The 17,977-nt window shown below is 46.4% G+C and overlaps 1 protein-coding gene across 5 annotated transcripts in view; it reads left to right on the top strand.

Annotated features, from left to right (window-relative positions):
- st3gal3b (ST3 beta-galactoside alpha-2,3-sialyltransferase 3b) overlaps positions 1-10,531 on the top strand; it is a 63,273-nt gene extending 52,742 nt beyond the window's left edge. For all 5 annotated transcript variants that reach the window (XM_047162776.2, XM_047162773.2, XM_017495608.2 and 2 more), the window contains 3 exons: positions 1,975-2,121; positions 5,799-5,945; positions 7,522-10,531. In XM_047162776.2, coding sequence (XP_047018732.1) covers positions 1,975-2,121; positions 5,799-5,945; positions 7,522-7,611 — 384 coding nt within the window. In that variant the 3' untranslated portion in view covers positions 7,612-10,531. The remainder of the gene's footprint in view (positions 1-1,974; positions 2,122-5,798; positions 5,946-7,521) is intronic.
- The last annotated feature ends 7,446 nt before the right edge of the window (positions 10,532-17,977 follow it).

Below are 17,977 nucleotides of genomic sequence, written 5' to 3'. Positions count from 1 at the left end.
CTGGAAAAGAATCGTGGTTTAGAGAAGACCGGTGGAAGATCAGTCAGAGTCTCTCGCTCGCCTTCTTTCTCCGGTCAGTCGGCCGAGTGCGGTTCCCCGGAGGAATGCTGGTAAGAGGTGCGTGTTGGACCGGAGCCAGGCGAGGCTACGAGACGACTTCGGCGAGAGCGCTGGGTTTAGAATGGCCGTGTTTAACTTTGCCGGGAGACGTAACATGAACCAGACTCCGAGCAAAGTCCAAATGAAAATAGCTGTCATAGGGGAAGTCGGAGTATTTCAACATGACAGATGGAGCATTGCTGAGAGAGTGGACGGATCCAGCTACTTGGACTCCGGGATAGCGATACAGTACTTGGCCTCGGCGTCACGTTTCTTCTTTCCTGAGTGTTTTTATGGTATAGAAAGAAGCGTTTAGGGACATTACATTGATTATTTTATTGAGGTAGGATCTGTGCGAGGGGCGTTCGCCTTGTGGCTTCTATGCGAAGTCTGTTTGCTTGTATTTATTGGGTTTAGGTGACTTATGCAGCGAAACCCACAGCTTAACAAACCGCGTTCACCAGACTATCCATCTCAAAGGGCTTAAGATGGCATGAAACACCTCGTGTTTAAAAAAAAAAACCAAACAAAAACGTAATAAAATGGTTTACGCAAGGAATGCTCAGAACGGTCACGAAGGAAATTGCTCCACCACTGCACTCTAGGGAACACCGTATACATGCTGGTGTTAGAAGAAGAAGAAGGATCTTTTCCCCAGCAGACTAACTATCTGCCTGCATGGCCATTCCTTCAGAAGGAATGTATAAGGAGCTCCCAGAGGAATCCTGTCATGCCTGAGTGATTGTAAAGGAATCAATCTATGACATCCTGTGTGATCCATCTTCAGACAACCCACCTCTCACTTTATCCCAAACACCTCCGGGGTCAGATTTCAGATGCCGTTGCACGGCCTACATGTTCACCGTCAAGCAGAACACTTCTTCGGTTCTTTAGTCGCGGTCCTTTCGGGAGATCCTGCATGGCGAGAGAGGAGCTGATCCAAAACAATAGCCTGCATGCTTGCGTCGATGGCGGTGTATTTCTGACCAGGCGCTGTTAAACATGATCCTGCTTTGCCATGTATTATGCAAGGTGGGGTTTTTTGTGTGTGTGTGTGTGTGTGTGTGTGTGTGTGTGGGTTTTTTTTTTTTTGTTTCCTGCACATGCTCATACACCTGTTTGACGTTGCAGCATTCCGCACTTTGTGTTGTGCCGCTTCTTAAGCCAAACCCCCCTCTTGTTGACAGGAGAGATGATGAGTTCTTGCTTGAGCTTGCACTGGGGCGGCGTTTTTTTTTTCTTTTTTTTTTTTTTTTTTTTTTTTTGTTCGAAGCCATTCGCCGTGCTCAATGGCTGCTCCCATTATTTGACGATATCAAAGGCAGTGTCTCCTTATTTGAACAGGTGACTCCCATTAAATCGGATGACCCAGCTGGCGCTGAGCCAGCAGCCCTGTTGAAGGCTTTGACGAGCCCGGTGTTAGCAGCGCTAATGCTTGATGATCTCAATGTGCGGCTGCCGATTGAATAATTGCTCGGCTGCGCCACTTGGCCAGTCTCCTGAGTAATTGGTATCAACCTGGGGGCTGCTGCAGATCCTCGAACACCCGTGGAGGTCAGGATCTCATTCGTCTATTTCCTGTGGGCCTGTCCAACATGGACGCGCTGCCTCGCCGTTAATGAAATCCGTTCCTGTGATCCGCCTCCGGTCACGTCCTCGTGCGCTATCAGTATGCGGCGGTGGCATGTTTGACACGTTTCCTCATGTTTATGGAAGAACGTTTCACGTACCGGAGCTTTTATGAAAGAATTTCCAATTTTAATAACGGCCGTCTCGGGAAAGGTGTCGATCCGGCTCGTATTTTATTCGGCGCTCGCGTCAGACTTAATAGAAACCTGTCTAAACGTGGTGTCTTTCTGTCTTTTGGCTTTTCAGCGTGGTTCAGAGGGCTTCTGGAAGTCTGTGGCCCAGTACGTGCCTAGGGAACCGTCCGAGATGAGAATTCTCAACCCTTTCTTCATCCAAGAAGCCGCCTTCCAGTTCATCGGCCTGCCGCTGAACAACGGCCTCATGGGTAAAGGGGTAAGTGCCAATCTGATGTCAGGCAGGGATGAATAAATAAATATTCGAAAATGTATTATGATGACAATTATTAAATACCTGGCCTGAAAATCTGATGCGCAGGTAAGGGGTGTCCTTCAGCAAATCTTGGCCATGGTCCAGAAACTGAGAGAGAGTCATCAAAGTAAGCCCCTCTGTCGACGAATTAAGACCCCGCAATATTTCCCTCAATACTTCTTTTTTTCCACATATAACTCGGCTATATTAGAACGTTCAAGCCGAGAGATACGCAGTCGATACTTCCCTGTGTATCTTTGTGTTGTATTCGTTTAAAAACAAAAAGTGATATTGACCCCAAGTTTTGGAGGAGAACTTGACCTTCCCGGAACCGTCCGCGCTGCTGAGGGTCCAGTTGGGTGGGTTCGTAGTTTTTGAACCAAAATGGCAGCGTGCCCCTTAAAACCAATTTTATGGAAATGGGGGTCACAGGAAGCCCTGGACACATGTTTCCTCAAATGGATTGTAATTACCTTTAAAGGTGAGCGTAGGTCAAACACCGTATGGCTAATCCTCCAGATAGGAACAAGTAAAGCCCAAAAACGGTCTCCAAAGCAGGCCCGGTCATTACTGCCTATTTTATACTTTGTACTTAAGGGTAAAGCAGAACGAGGAAACTGGGTTCGTTTGATTGTTAGGCCCCTCTGGGTAATGGCCGACGCTGGCCCAAATTCTGCCTATTACCTGAAGACACTTAACATAGAAACAGACACTCACATATTCGATTATTCGTTCCGTTCCAACACACGAGATCCCCACAGTTTGAGACGCCCCGAAATGCGATCTAAACAGAGCTGAAGCTGTTCTATTTATACCGTTTTCTTAGGGTCAGGAAGACCCAGACACCAACGTGTTTTAGAAAGGGCTGATCAAAATTACCAGTGCGTTTTGAAAAGGGCCTTTTCCGAACACCATTAGGTTTGAAAGAGGTGCGAGACACGACATTTCGGGGAGACCTTGGTCTCACGGCTATCTCGCGGGTGCAACGTGACTCAGTTACCCTTATACATGTCCCCTCTCGGTTCTATCTTAAAGATGAAGGCCTCCGTGTGTATTAATCTTGACTTTTTCTCGTGAGACAAGACTCTTCCCCACCTCCAAGTATATTATGAGTAAGTTTCTTTCACATTTTTCTGTATTTCTGGTTTATAATGTCCTTTCATATTTGCTCTACATTTCTGTTATATATATATATATATATATATATATCTGGTTATACTGCTTGCAAGTGGTTTACTGTACTCCCTACTTCATAATATCATTATATTATCCTTATAATATCTTAATACTCCTTTTATTATTCTTATAATGTTCTGTTTTCCTTCTGTATGTGTGTGCGTGGTGGCATAGGCCTCTCTGTGTGTGTGTGTGTGTGTGTGTGTGTGTGTGTCTCTTAGTTGACCGTCCACCTACGCGCTGAGGCCTGCCGCACTAATCAAATACATGTATGGTTTGCGCCTTGCTTATCCGTGTGTCGTGTCGTAGGTGAACGTCCGTTCATACAGTCCACCAGCCCGGTGAATTCTCAATAAGATCACACATTACTCATACTAGGTCTGCCTCGTGTTTATTTGGTGTATATTCTCTATACAGCACCGACCGCTTTAAGGAGGCGGTCTTCATAAAACGGACGCAGCGATGCTATTTTTCACGAATACCGCGGGTTTTTAGGAAACGCCTGCTATTGTGTGTCATCTGGTTGCGATCTCTGCCACTGCTCTTCTCTTTGGCTGCCTTTCCGAAGCCTTCACAATAAGTAAACACACGCATTGCTCAGATATAGTACATAGTCTTCAGGGGCGGTCCAGGAGTAGCAGCCTGCCCGGGCAGACTCATAGAAGAAGTGCGTGTTACATGCCTCACGTCGCGAAGACGAGGGTTAGGAAAAGAATAATCGCTCAGCTGTGAAGTCGAGGGGACAGGATTCAGGACGCGAGACTTCCATTTATGAAAGCTCAGCCGGTTCGTTTCTGGAAGCGAGAGTCAGACGTGCGCGACGGAGCTGTCAGAAGTCAGGTCCTACTGGAACGCGCAGAGACAGGATGGGAACGTATTGAAGTTGACCACCTCGTGAAGATCAGCGCCCTCTTTGAACTGCAGGAACATGTGCGGAGCATGTGGAGCTGCCCCACCAGGCCCCTCGGGGGGTGTGGGTAGGAGGGAAGCTGTCCCACACGGTACTGATCAAGGCAGGACACACTTAGACATATCCTTCCCCCTCTCCGAGTCCTCCTAACACTCACCTGCTGGGGGTGGGCATGCTGCCCAAATCTTACTCCTGATTGTGTGTGTGTATGTGTGGGCCCGTGTAAATCATACCCCGGGCTGTTGTAAGCTAATGGTTTTGAATGGTTACCCACCCCTGGGAGACGAGTAAGTGGAGGTCTGCCTTCTGAAAATCGGCATTTCATGGGAAGGGGGGTTGGGGGGTGGGGAGGTGGGGCTGGGGGGGGGGGGGGGGGGCAGCTGAAGATAAGTTGCTGGCATGAACAAAGCCAGGTTCCCTCACATGCACTCATGTCAGGAGAAAGCGGAAGGCGCCCAGGCACTTGTAAATACGCTTAAGTATTTTTGCGTAGGACCTCGGAGTACGTTGCCACGAATTACAACTCAAAAACACGCAAAAAGGGCGGTCGTCGTCTTTTTTTTCTTCTTCTTCTTCTTCTTTTCCTTCTTTTTTCCACCCGATAAAACCGGTAGATGAGTCGATTAGCGCGTCAAAGACACTCCGATATGACCCGACAGCGCCCGGAAACCCCGCCCCGTCCTCATCGTCTCACGTTAGTAATCTCTCGAACCGCCCTCGCTTGAAATTCGGGCTGTTTCGAGTTCAGCAGCGTGAAATGAAACCCCTCGCCGTAGACGAGTGTACGGTTAAACATCACTTAACCGGATTTATTCGGGACACGACTGATAAGAGAGACGTCTTGCGGCAGAAACGGAGGATTAAACAGGACTACAACGATGTGTAAAAAAAATATATATATATAATACAAGAAATGCTTTTAATTGCTTCGAACAAATCTTTTGAATAACTCGAACTCATAAGGATTAATATTAAATCGAGGTTTGTTTAATAATTCTGTCGCACCGATTATTAAACCTTGTTTAAGAGCAAGCAGGTTTACATTTAAACCATCGAGTTAATCCTGGGTTTAATCTCACAGTAAACCTGGATTAACGATAATCCCGTTGCTCCATCGCTTTAAACTTTTCATTTTTCTTGGCCTGTATCAGTTATGCTAATGAGCGGTTAACAACGGCGGTTGAACTGATCATTATTATTTTTTTTTAATTCAAAGACCTTTGCCCTTTGTAGTCACTCGAGTGGAAGTGAAAGAGTTACGTCGTTATACGCCGTATATACGCCGTCTATTCGTATATTTTTCCACGTCTATGAAATCCGCATGCGACGTCGTCGACGCCGGATCCTTCGCGCTGGAGAAAATGTGGGTTTAAAATAAAGCCCAGATCGACAAACCCTCGATTAGCTCCAAACGGTGCTTAATTTAATCCTCATCAGTGCAACCCCCACCCTAAAGCGTGCAAAAGCTATTCGGGCGCGAGCGTGTGCCAGAGCTCACGCCGTCGCCGAACATCACCGACATACTCAAAGATTCGACTCGTACTTGTTTCCACAGAACATCCCAACACTTGGTACCGTTGCCATAACGATGGCCCTGCATAACTGCGACGAGGTTGCTGTCGCTGGATTCGGCTACGACATGAACACCCCTCACGCACCCTTGCACTACTACGAGACGGTCAAAATGTCCGCCATCAAAGAGGTACGACTTGTTTTTCTTGGTTTGTGTTTTTCCCCCAGCTCTGAGCGGTTTAACTTCTGCGTAATATTTGAACAGGTGGGTCGCGCTTGTTTTTGAAGTGCAGACCTTTATCTGACCTTCTCTTGTTTATCTGTGCAGTAAATGGAAGCGCGCAGGAACGGTGTAATTATCTGACTAAAACTGCCTTCGTTTCTCGTCTCATCGTTTGCGACGGTGTTTTTTCAGCCCAGCCCTGATTGAGATAACCTTTTTGTGTGTGTGTGTGTGTGTGTGTGTGTGTGTGTGTGTGTGTGTGTGTGTGTGTGTGTGTGTAATAAAATCCATTCCTGCCATTTGGCTCTGCTGTGTAGGACTCATAAAGCAGTCAGATTTGGTGGTTGATGCACCGACTCAGTCGACTCACTCCCCCGACAGAAGTCCTTTGCGTTTCTCATGACGTCTGTTAGGACCCTGAGCTGTCTAAGTACGTCGTCTTGTTTATCGAGCGAGTCATCGCGAGCGCACTTTGGACATCTCCGTCTCCGAGTCATGTCTCCCATCTACTGCATTAGACGCGTGAGGAAAACCGGATCGTTCCGGTGCTCTTAATAATCCATCATAATTTCCTTACATTTATATAGCGCCTTTATTTCTAGACACTCGAAGCGCTTTACGTAGTATTGAGGGGGGCGGGGGGGGGGGGGGGGGGGGGTCTCATCAACCACCGCTAGTGTGTAGCATCCACCTGGATGATGCGACAGCGGCCATATTGCGCCAGAACTCCCACCGCGCACCAGCTCTCGGTGGAGACGAGAGGAGAGTGATGTAGACAGTTTAGAGATTGGGATTATATCAGGAAGCCGTGATAGATGAGGTCCAACGGGGGAATTTCGGCGGGACGCCGGGGTCACACCCCTACTCTTTTTTACGAGAAGTGTCCTGGGATTGTTAATGACCACACGGAGTCAGGGCCTGGGTTTAACGTCTCATCCGGAAGACGGTTTGGTGTTGGTGTTGATCCAGAGGAGACGTGGACGTCTGCAGTCGTTCCGTTCTAATGACTCTGCTGCTGCGGAGATGGACCCAAGAACCCAGACGAGAAGCTTGACAGAGCAAGCGTGATTCCTCCTGCGACCAGGACGTTCCCACACGGCTTACGGGCCCCCAGCAGGAATCCGAGGCTCTGGTTTCAGCTGAGAGTGTTGAGGCTTGGGCTTCACCGCTGTGGGGTTCAGGGGCTCAGACGCAGCCAAGGATCTCACTTTTTAACAATAATCAAGAACTCCTTTCACTGCAGTTGGATCGTGGATGAAATATTTTGGGAGAAGAAAATTATTTGTGCCAGACACGCTCGATGTTTTGGGTGGTCCGTTGTCCTGTTGGGATTGGAGTGGAGAGGCCTTGACTATCTATCTATCTATCTATCTATCTATCTATCTATCTGTCTATCTATCTATCTATTTATTTATTTATTGCGATAACCGCCCAGTCGTGTCCCATGCCCATTTGTAAGACAGTTTACAGTGCGGTTGTCATGGTAACCCGTTTCCCGTTGAAAAAGAAATCTGAACACGCTCTGTCTCTGTTTGTCCTACAGTCCTGGACTCACGACATCTCCAAGGAGAAGGAGTTTCTTCAGAAGCTGGTGAAGGCCAACGTCATCACAGACTTGACGAAGGGGATCTGATTTGTTCCGGCGCGAACGCTTTTCTTACCTCAGAGCAGAGAACCCGAGGATGCTGGGAAACCCGGACGAGATTTGTACGGCGTACGGCTGCAGAAGTAAAAAAAAAAAAAAAGGTACAAGTGATGCTACCACGATACGAAAGCACGTACGTGCCTTCTGACCGAGACGCCTCCTCCGTCCCGGAGTCCGTCCTGAACATCTGGAGAGACCGGCTTTTTCCGTCCTCGATTTTACGATTCGAGACGGACGTAATCAGAGACCCGAGAGGCGACGGACAGGAACTGCGCTCGGCGCAAGAAACTCGACTGATCGTGCCTCTCTGTACGTACCTCTTTGGGAGGAGACGGCTCTCCTCTACAGCACGAATGTATTCACTGTGTAGAGTCCAGTGTTTTATCATCATGCCTTTTGTTTTGTTTTCCGTTCACTCTGCGCCGTCCACATCACCGGAAGGTCAGAGGTCAAGCCTTAAGTCATATAGTGACATGGAGTGTGTAGTGTTAAGAATGTACGCTCAAACGGTTTCGTTTTGTTGTCGTTTCTGTTTTTTTTTTTTTTTTTAATTATTTATTAAGCCCTCTTTAATTGGAGAGGATTTTTAATGTTTTATTCTGTTTAACGGAAAGCTTTTTTTTGTTGTTGTTGTTTTTAAATTATTTCCTTATTTTAATTCCTTGATGATTTTTTTTTTCCACTTAATTACGTTTTGTACTCTCTGTCACCTTTTTTTTTTTTTTTTTTTTTTTTTTTTTTTTTTTTTTTTCCTCCTCCTCCCCCATCTAATACGTCGTTACGCCAAGCCGCCATGTTGTCTGTGTTGTGCGTCTGTGTGTCAGCTTCTCGCCGAAGGTACGGGAGGTCCGGGACACAAAATAAATACAAATGTTTACTTTTCTGATAACCGGTTCAGCTTCGCTAGGTCCGAGGTTATTTTCCGAATAGTTTCTCCTTTGTACTTTTTTTTTTTTGTTTTTTTTTTGTTTTTTTTTGAATTGTCATCGTCTGTATTTTAAAACGTTTCTATTTGAATTCATCACGTCAGTTGTTTTGTAATTTCATAAAAGTTGTATAATTTGTGAGAATATCGACGCTACATTCTGAATCACAGTCGGGGGGTTAAAGGTGCCTCGGCAGTTCTTTGCAGTACGTCATTGTTTTGTTTTGTGTTGTTTTTTTGGGGGTTTTTTTCCTCCCATGCATTGCAGCTTCACATTGATTCAGACCCGTACCCACGGCAAGCACGCCAGAGGTGTGACGAACTCCCCAGGATAACGTAAAAAAAAACAAAAAAAACGTCCAAACGGTCTTTAGAGGAGCTGAAATGAGAAACACACGTAGCCCGGTCACGCAGGATGAGCACATCCCACGTCGGGGCTATTAGCATTTTAATCGCCATAACCTACACGTGTCCGACAAACAGAAACGGATCAAAACTACTCTGTTGCCTTTACAGGAAACCCCACCCGCTGCACTACACACATCGGGAAAGGACGATTTATCAATCAGCACTCACACATGACGGACAGCACTTTCAGAATCCGAGACGGCTAATGCGTCCGACACTACGCCGGCATGAAGGCTAACGCTCTTGTTAGCGCTACACGCACCTCGCAGTTTAACACGATGAAAGAAGATAAAGACACTATACAGATTTTTAATTGTGTAACTCATAGACACGTGACGGTTTATTTTTATTTATTTTCTTTCCCGTTGTTCGTCTTCGTTAAAGCACTTCGCTAGCTAACCGACTCGCCATATTTTATCACGTCACGTTAGCTACCACGTTTTAGCCTCGTTGCACAAGGCTGGGAGGCACGCTGGACTGGGAGGCACGCTGGAACTCTTACTCGGCTCGTTAGCTAGCTACTCGGTTTTTTTTGTTTGTTTGTTTGTTTGTTTTTTAATCGATTGTCCACACGCCAATTCGTACTAATGTATACGCTTTCTATATACACTACCTGCAATTCACGAGTAAATGTAGCAGTATCACGAAGGCAAAAATGTAAATCAGCGCTTCGTCTCGATCAAGTCTGAAATATGACTGGAAGCAAATGGAAAGTGGTATATCAGCTCAGATTGTTACTAAACAAACACCAGTGTCATATTCACAACATTTAAACGTGATTTTCTTCTTTTATTTATATATATATATATATATATATATATATATATATATATATATATATGTATGTATATGTATGTATGTATGTATGTATGTATGTGTGTGTATGTATATATATAATTAATTAATTATCTTCAGCAGCATAATAAATGTGTTGAGGTTGGGAAAGTGTATTTATCTTAGCCACGTTTGACCGACCTTGTATTTGTGACCCGTGTACAGTATCAATCACGTTCTAGACGTTACTTAAAAAAAAAAAAATAGATAGCAAATTTGTCCAGATCAAGCGGAACGGTCAGACGAGGCTGAGCATATTTATTATGTTTGGAGATCTGTGTAATACTGGATACAGAGTATCTGAATCTCATGCCAAAGACATGTATGCAGTAATGTAGTATTATTAAGTGCTTCCTTAATTGTACGTCCTGATCTCTGTCGGCACTCGAGGAGCGGAAGCGTTCCTCTGGAGTGTGGACTCCTCCATCGTTACTGTATCGAATCGAGTTTTCTGTTGTATTTTTCCTGGACGATGCCTCGGCGCAACAGCAGGACGGAGAGCGCTCGATCAGTTTGGGGTTTTTTTTGTTGTTGTCGTCGTCGTTTTATCGAGAAACCCCGGACGTGTCGTGTAAAGCTTGACCTTCCTGTCAGAACAACCGCCAGATCATCGAGCCGACCGGAATATGCATGACGGTGTCCGGCCTTGTCCTGCTTCCTGCTCTCGGATAGGTGGGATTGTCTGCTGTTTAATTAATGTAAGAATGAATGAATAAATAAATAAATAATGTCAAATGGAAATGGAGTGTATTTTAGTTCTTGCTGCACATACGGAGCACAGAATATCCGTAACTGGCTGTTTTATGTCGAATATTTACACACGGGGTGACGAATCCAACGGCTCTCTTATTGTGTGGCGCGGTTTGGGTCCGGAGTTCTCCACTGTGGCCTTCAGACTCATCGCGGCTCGACCCAATTGCTCGTCTATAGCAGATTTTGGAGCGACGTAGACATATTAGAGGGAGGATCTTTTGGATGAACCGTGTTCATCCCAGCAGTACACTTCCAGAGATGTGTAGAAGCAATGCCAAGGCATGTTCAAGATGTTCTGGTGGCCCAAACACCTTGCTATAACCCTTGATGTTGATTTTTTTATTTATTTATTTTTTCCTTTTCGTTTTTAATTTGGCACCCGTCTGTAGCTTACGGATCCGTCTGGATTCAAATCAAAGCACTTAAACCCACCAAAACCCCATGATCAGTCAGCGAGCGTCGGCGCTCCGAGGGGTCTCCGTGGACGTGTTCTAAAACGACCTCGACGCCGGTTTGAGACGTTCGCCGATTCTTTTGAATTTGCTAGAAACGTCAGGGATCTTAATTGTGTTGTTTTTTTCGTTGTTGTTTTTTGAAGGTCTTGCTGCGTTCCGTGTACCGTGTTGGATTTTAAAAACGGGTTTATGCGCCGCGTTTGCTTCGAAGGCGAAACGTTCGCTCGGCTTAAAGCGTGCATTCGTATTCGGACCACCTGTGCAAACCTTCCGACCTTTTCAATTTTCCACAGCTATGTGGAACGCCGTGAACTTTAGTAGATACGTTCACGGGAAAGAGACCCGCTTGGAGACCAATCCAACGCTGATGTGAACTGCAGGCCTAGCGTTAACCAGAGCAGCGCTGGGGGATTCTTCCAAAATGAGAATATTATACCACTCTATAGGGTTTTGGTGGGGGTTTGGATAATTCTCCTCCAATTCTGTCAATCCACATCATATGGAAAATCTATTTGGCAGTGATCACCATGTATTGCTCTATTTAATCCCTGAGTTTTGACTCTGATTGAGTGAAGCTTTAAATGGCAAAAATCCCACCAACTGGGACCTGGAAGTCCATTCCTTTCAGTCTACCAGCAGGGAATCTGTGTGAAAGTGGAATTTTCTCTTCGCGCTCCTTATCCTTATCCATTTAGGTTTTGTGAGGATCTGGTTACGTTGGAGCGGCCCCTGAAGACCCTTAACGCCGACTCGCGCTCGGCTCGGACCGACGCTAGAGCATCTAGCTCTAAATCCCTTTAAAGGCCGAGCTTTGTTGTCCATCCTGTTATTAAAACATGCCAGTGATATAGTATTTCCCGTTCTGGCATCAGGACGGCGTCTCGTGTTATTTTGGCAGATTTGCCGAAGTGCCTTTACAGGGCTGACGTGAACCTCCTATGCTCTCGCACGTCCATTTTCTCACGTCTTCTAGAAGGATGTCACGCTCCACCGACGCGACCCTGAGCCGCCGCGGTGCTGTTACTCCCGTCATGCGGTGAGGTCTTTATTTGCGCCGACGGACGTCCACACCACCCTCTCCCCTGCTTGTTATGAAGAGCTCCTCGTTTCCTCAAAGCTTGAAACCTCGCCTCGCTATAAACATGAACGTACGTCGCCCTCTGGAAATAATTCCAAACGCACAGCAACCCACAATGACTTTCACGGTGCGCTTCGTGGCGAACGTTCAAAGCGTGTTTAAGTGACACGTTGCGACTCGTCTGGTTTTTGCGACTGTTTGTTGTTCCCTTTTGAAATGGCGTGAGGCATCCACTCGCTGAAATTGACTAGATTCCTTTCTTGTTTGATTTGGAACCAAAACCAGCAGTTGAAAAGGATGTACAGACCTGAATATGTCCACGAGCTAGCAAGAACGCTAACGAGCATCACCACAAATGTTCTAATCGCCTTACCGTAGTCTAAACCACATTTCCCGATCCAGCCATCAAGAAACCGCCAGATGGTCCACATTTTAGCCAGAACCGAGCAATCAAGCAGGATCCAAATTGGCTTCAGGTGTGTAAAGATCAGGATAAGACCAAAAATGTGGCCTGTCTGGGGGCTCCCTGAGGATTGGATTGGAAAACATTGGTCTAAAGCGACATGGTGGTGCAGAATTGCTGCCTCAGGTCCAGGGTATCTGATTTGATCCCTGTTACTATTTGTGTGTATTTCTGAACGGTGTCCGTGTGTCCATGTGGGTTTCCTCTGGGTCCTCCGGCTTCCTTTTTCCCCTCCCGAAAACATGCTGGCGAGTACATCGGCTGCGCTGAATTACTCCTAGGTGGGTGAATGTGTCTGGCCATGGTGCCCTGTGCTTGGTGGCCTATCCAGGGTGTATTCCTTCCTTGCGCTTAATGTTACTGGGACACACTCCAGGTCCAGCACCACCCTGACCAGGATGAAGTGCCTACTGAAGATCACCGAAGATCGTGTAACTTCCCATTTCTCTTTTTCTCCATTCGTACTATTCAACTCCACCTCAGGAGGCTGTAGTCTGGGGTCTGACTATCTAGGGCAAAGCAGAAGCTGCCATGTTCTTCCCACGTTTGATCGTTCCGTAGCTCCGTGTCATGTAGGATGTGGTCTGCATTCGCAAAATCGCACGGTTTGAAATTGCACCGCATCCTCAACTACACGACATGGAGCTATGGAACTATCAAAAGTTTGTTCTGAAACCAAGTCGTGAGCCCGGATTCGGTCTTACGGCTCGGACCGTGAGAGCCAGAACAGCAAACCGAATGAGCGAGAATAGACTTGAATGGGCGGTTTGTCTGAACTCCTGGAGAAAAGGTATGAAATGAGCCGAACAGATCTCAAGCACCACGGCGAACACTTCCGTTCTGTCCTCCACATCTCTACGTACATCCTTCCACCTCCTGCTAAGACCCAGCAGCTAGCGTAACGTGCTCTCCGAATAAAAACAAATACGAATGCACATGATTGAACCTTGTAGCATCTTAATAAACCCACTTTTTGGATATTATTTCTCTTAAACAACGACATGGTAGATCATGGAAGGTAGAAGAGCCAGAGTGTGCACCAACATAGAAGGAAGTGTTCAATAATTAATCAGTAAAGCGCTCGGGGACATTCTGTTCTAGAAAAACAATCAGCAACAGAGTGGTGTGACGAATCAGAGTTTACCGTTTCAATCCCGAAGATGAAGACTTTCCGCTCACCCGCCTCTATTTCCTCTCTCTCTCTCTCTCTCTCAAAGCTAACACCACCACAAAGCGTAAACTCGTCCGTCCCGAAGTTACGGCTTCACCTCTGACTGTTACGAAGCGCTGACACTGGAGACTCCTTCCGTACGCATCAAATAAACTTCTCGTCACAAAAGGTCCGTACAAGAGATCAACGATTCAACCATTACACCCGTTTTATTTCTTTTTCAATCCGTCGATGGACGAAGTACCGTACGAGTCCCTGTGAGTGACGGATTCGCACGAGCGCATCGATCTAAACCTGGGATTTGCAGCTGCGCTACGGTTATAGAAAATGAATCAACACCTTCTGACCAATCAGAATCGAGAATTCTGTAACACACTGTCTGGAACTTTCTGGAAAGCCGTAGTCATGTACGTAGGTTGTGTATCTGCACGGTAAGTACATAATGACGTGTTGTCATTGTGATGATGATGACGGCTTGCGCTGACGAAAGGTCTTCCTTAGATTACAGTGGGATGAAAAGAGTTTTCAGAAAAGTTTCCGTTTTTCCTCGTTACTGATCTTTACGACGGGAGAAAGCGCGCGACCGTGGTAGTAGGTAGACTCGCCAGAAAGGGTTTTTTTTTTGCTGTTGTAAGCGCATACCTTCAACATGCAGGACCTTGCATGTGTGTGTTCTTGGTGGTTGAGATCGTTGCTCCAACGCACAGCGACGTAAACGTCAGATCTGTTGGACAATGCGAGCTCAGGTTTATCGCTCCAGCTCACATCCAGGTTTTTAAGTCATTAGGTTATCAGGTCATGCGTTTGCATCAGGGTTTGCTTGCCGGTGTCTTCTCGGAAGACGAACTCTTTCACATCGAAACGATTCTGACGAAGCTTTCCTCACAGAACAGTCTTTTTCCATTTGCACTGTCTGTGTATTCTCAGTGCGAAAAAATACCCGAGCTGACGGTAGGTGGAGAAAACCCTCGCTGAGGCTTCTGGAAAGATGCTTGGAAATCTTTACGTCTTCTTCTTCTGACATTTGCGGGTGGTGTACATGACGAGATTGCTATGTTGGTGGATTCCTAAAAATGGTTCAATGGTTGAGGACTGATTCACATTTGCATGCATGTATTGTTGGTCCGGTCTATTAATAGTGCTCTGGGGAACCTCCCTGCAGTTGTCATGACGTTGTTGTTGTTTTTTTTCTTCTTGTTGAGAGGAACACAAGCGAAGCCTTGTTTACCCACGGCCTTGTGCACCGAACCTGGTGTTTGCCGTGGTACGAGTGTACGGAGCGAGTGCCTGTTTGTCGGTGGAGGGAGGGAGGGAGGGAGGGGGCGGAAAGGCTGGAGGGAATACGTCGGAGTTCCCGAGAATCGTGGCCAAGAAGAAATACCTCGCTAGGTGTCCGTTCGGTTAGCCAGTCTTCACATCACAAACATTATGTGCACAGAAGCGTTACACTGTTTTACAGGTGACATTTAAACCAGGTGTGTTTGGGTCTTGTCGTATAACGTTGCCTTAATGTTGTAGCAGCACCACCAGGCTGCCGCTGTTGGGCCCTTGAGCGAGGCCCTTAACCCTCAGCTGCTCAGGGGAATAAATGAGGTAGATGTAAGTCGCTCTGGATGAGGCCGTCTGCCAAAATGCCGTAAATGTCAACGTAAATATCTGAATATTTATGCAATCTTTTAAAAAATTTTACGTTTGTGTGGAAACAAGAGAGACAATTTCTCTCTCTCTCTCTCTCTCTCTCTCTCTCTCTCTCTATAGGTTCTCTCTCTCTCTTTCTCTCTTGGTTCTCTCTCTCTCTCTCTCTCTCTCTCTCTCTCTCTCTCTGCTCCAGGTTCTCTCTCTCTCTCTCTCTCTCTCTCTCTCTCTCTCTCTCTCTCTCTCTCTCTAGGTTCTCTCTCTCTCTCTCTCTCTCTCTCTCTCTCTAGGTTCTCTCTCTCTCTCTCTCTCTCTCTCTCTCTAGGTTCTCTCTCCTCTAGGTTCTCTCTCCTCTAGGTTCTCTCTCTCTCTCTCTCTCTCTCTCTCTCTCTCTCTCTCTCTCTCTCTAGGTTCTCTCTCTCTCTCTCTCTCTCTCTCTCTCTCTAGGTTCTCTCTCTCTCTCTCTCTCTCTCTCTCTCTCTCTCTCTCTCTCTCTCTCTCTCTCTAGGTTCTCTCTCTCTCTCTCTCTCTCTCTCTCTCTCTCTAGGTTCTCTCTCTCTCTCTCTCTCTCTCTCTCTCTCTTGGTTCTCTTTCTCTCTCTCTCTCTCTCTCTCTCTCTCTCTCTTTCTCTCTCTCTCTCTCTCTCTCTCTTTCTCTAGGTTCTCTCTCTCTCTCTCTATAGGTTCTCTCTCTCTCTCTCTCTCTCTCTCTCTCTAGGTTCTCTCTCCTCTAGGTTCTCTCTCTCTCTCTCTCTCTCTCTCTCTCTCTCTCTCTAGGTTCTCTCTCTCTCTATAGGTTCTCTTTCTCTCTCTCTCTCTCTCTCTCTCTCTCTCTCTCTCTCTCTAGGTTCTCTCTCTCTCTCTCTCTCTCTCTCTCTAGGTTCTCTCTCTCTCTATAGGTTCTCTTTCTCTCTCTCTCTCTCTCTCTCTCTCTCTCTCTCTAGGTTCTCTCTCTCTCTCTCTCTCTCTCTAGGTTCTCTCTCTCTCTATAGGTTCTCTTTCTCTCTCTCTCTCTCTCTCTCTCTCTCTCTCTCTAGGTTCTCTTTCTCTCTCTCTCTAGGTTCTCTCTCTCTCTCTATAGGTTCTCTTTCTCTCTCTCTCTCTCTCTCTCTCTCTCTCTCTCTCTCTCTCTCTCTCTCTCTCTCTCTCTCTAGGTTCTCTCTCCTCTAGGTTCTCTCTCTCTCTCTCTCTCTCTCTAGGTTCTCTCTCCTCTCGGTTCTCTCTCTCTCTCTAGGTTCTCTCTCTCTAGGTTCTCTCTCTCTCTCTCTCTCTCTCACTCTCTCTCTCTAGGTTCTCTCTCTCTCTCTCTCTCTAGGTTCTCTCTCTCTCTCTCTCTAGGTTCTCTCTCTCTAGGTTCTCTCTCTCTCTCTCTCTCTCTCTCACTCTCTCTCTCTAGGTTCTCTCTCTCTCTCTCTCTCTAGGTTCTCTCTCTCTCTCAGTGGCATGAACACTGAATGCCCTGAAAGCATGTGACTTCCTAATCAGAGGATCTGTCATCACGGTGGTAATGGTGTACAGACGATGCTGTTTATTTGGCGTAATTTACCATGATGTACAAGTGTGGGAGAATACAGTCTGAGTGTAAAGGATTATACGAGTCGCTCAAAGGCCTGTCTGGGGCTCTCTGGAACCTTCCAGCCAATCACGTCGAACCTTAACTTCCGAACTAGTGCAAAATTCCTGTTACTCGTCAACATTTTTCAACATCAGCAGAATCCATCAGGCTTGAACGTTTGTATTTCCTCACACTCGGGCCCGTGAGCAGTTGCTGCTGGGGGTCTTGGGTTGTTTTTTGTGTTACTCCCGGATCAAGGCTTGTACACCGTCTACTTGGGAGCATTCTCCGCTTTTCAACGTTAACCCATGCTCGAGATTTATCTAAGGAATCGCAGTCGTTTACACAGACGTAAATGACCGCACGGGTCAAATGGCTCGTTTAAGCAGTCAGCTAGCGTATCGTGATAAACTCCTGCTCCCATGAGGTCACGGTTCTGCCCGTGAGTCGTCTTGGTCTGTTATAAAAGTTTTGGGTTTCTCCAGGCTTCGTTACTGCCGCAGATCATCGTGCCGTTTCGTGTTCCAGTCGAAGTGACGGCTGTTTGTGGAGCGTGAGCGCGTGATTCACGAAACGCTTAGAAATATAATCTCGCCGTTATCGCGCTCATTCGAGCAGCCCTTACGGTGTATTTTAAATGATTTGTACTCTTTCACTCTCGGAGCTGCAGGTGAGTTTGCTTAGCGTTTCATTCAGAGGCGCAGACCTCACTTTAAGATATTTTAGATTTTTAAAAAGACAACAAACACCTGAAGACTGCTGGAGGCTTTATGCCATGTTGAACTACAGTAACTGAGTGGGTCTTGAATTTGGACCTGAATAGAAAGGAGGATAAAAGATGGAGGTGTGTGGCAGGCGAAGTGTCTGTACACGTCGTCATAAACGCCTCCATCCATAAAAATGTTCTGCTTCAATTAAGAGACATAATGGAGAGGATTGCAGGAGGATTACGGCTGGGCTTTAGCATTTGTTAAATACTTGTTGTTATTATTATTAGTATTATTATTTACAACATGTTCTGTTCAGTAGTGTCAGAGTATGTATACACACACGCACAAATGTGTGTGTGTGTGTATGT

Source organism: Ictalurus punctatus, chromosome 20 (assembly GCF_001660625.3).
Source record: "Ictalurus punctatus breed USDA103 chromosome 20, Coco_2.0, whole genome shotgun sequence".
Taxonomy (NCBI): domain Eukaryota; kingdom Metazoa; phylum Chordata; class Actinopteri; order Siluriformes; family Ictaluridae; genus Ictalurus; species Ictalurus punctatus.
Note: the sequence above shows the minus strand (reverse complement) of the source record. Positions and strands in the feature narration are given on the sequence as shown.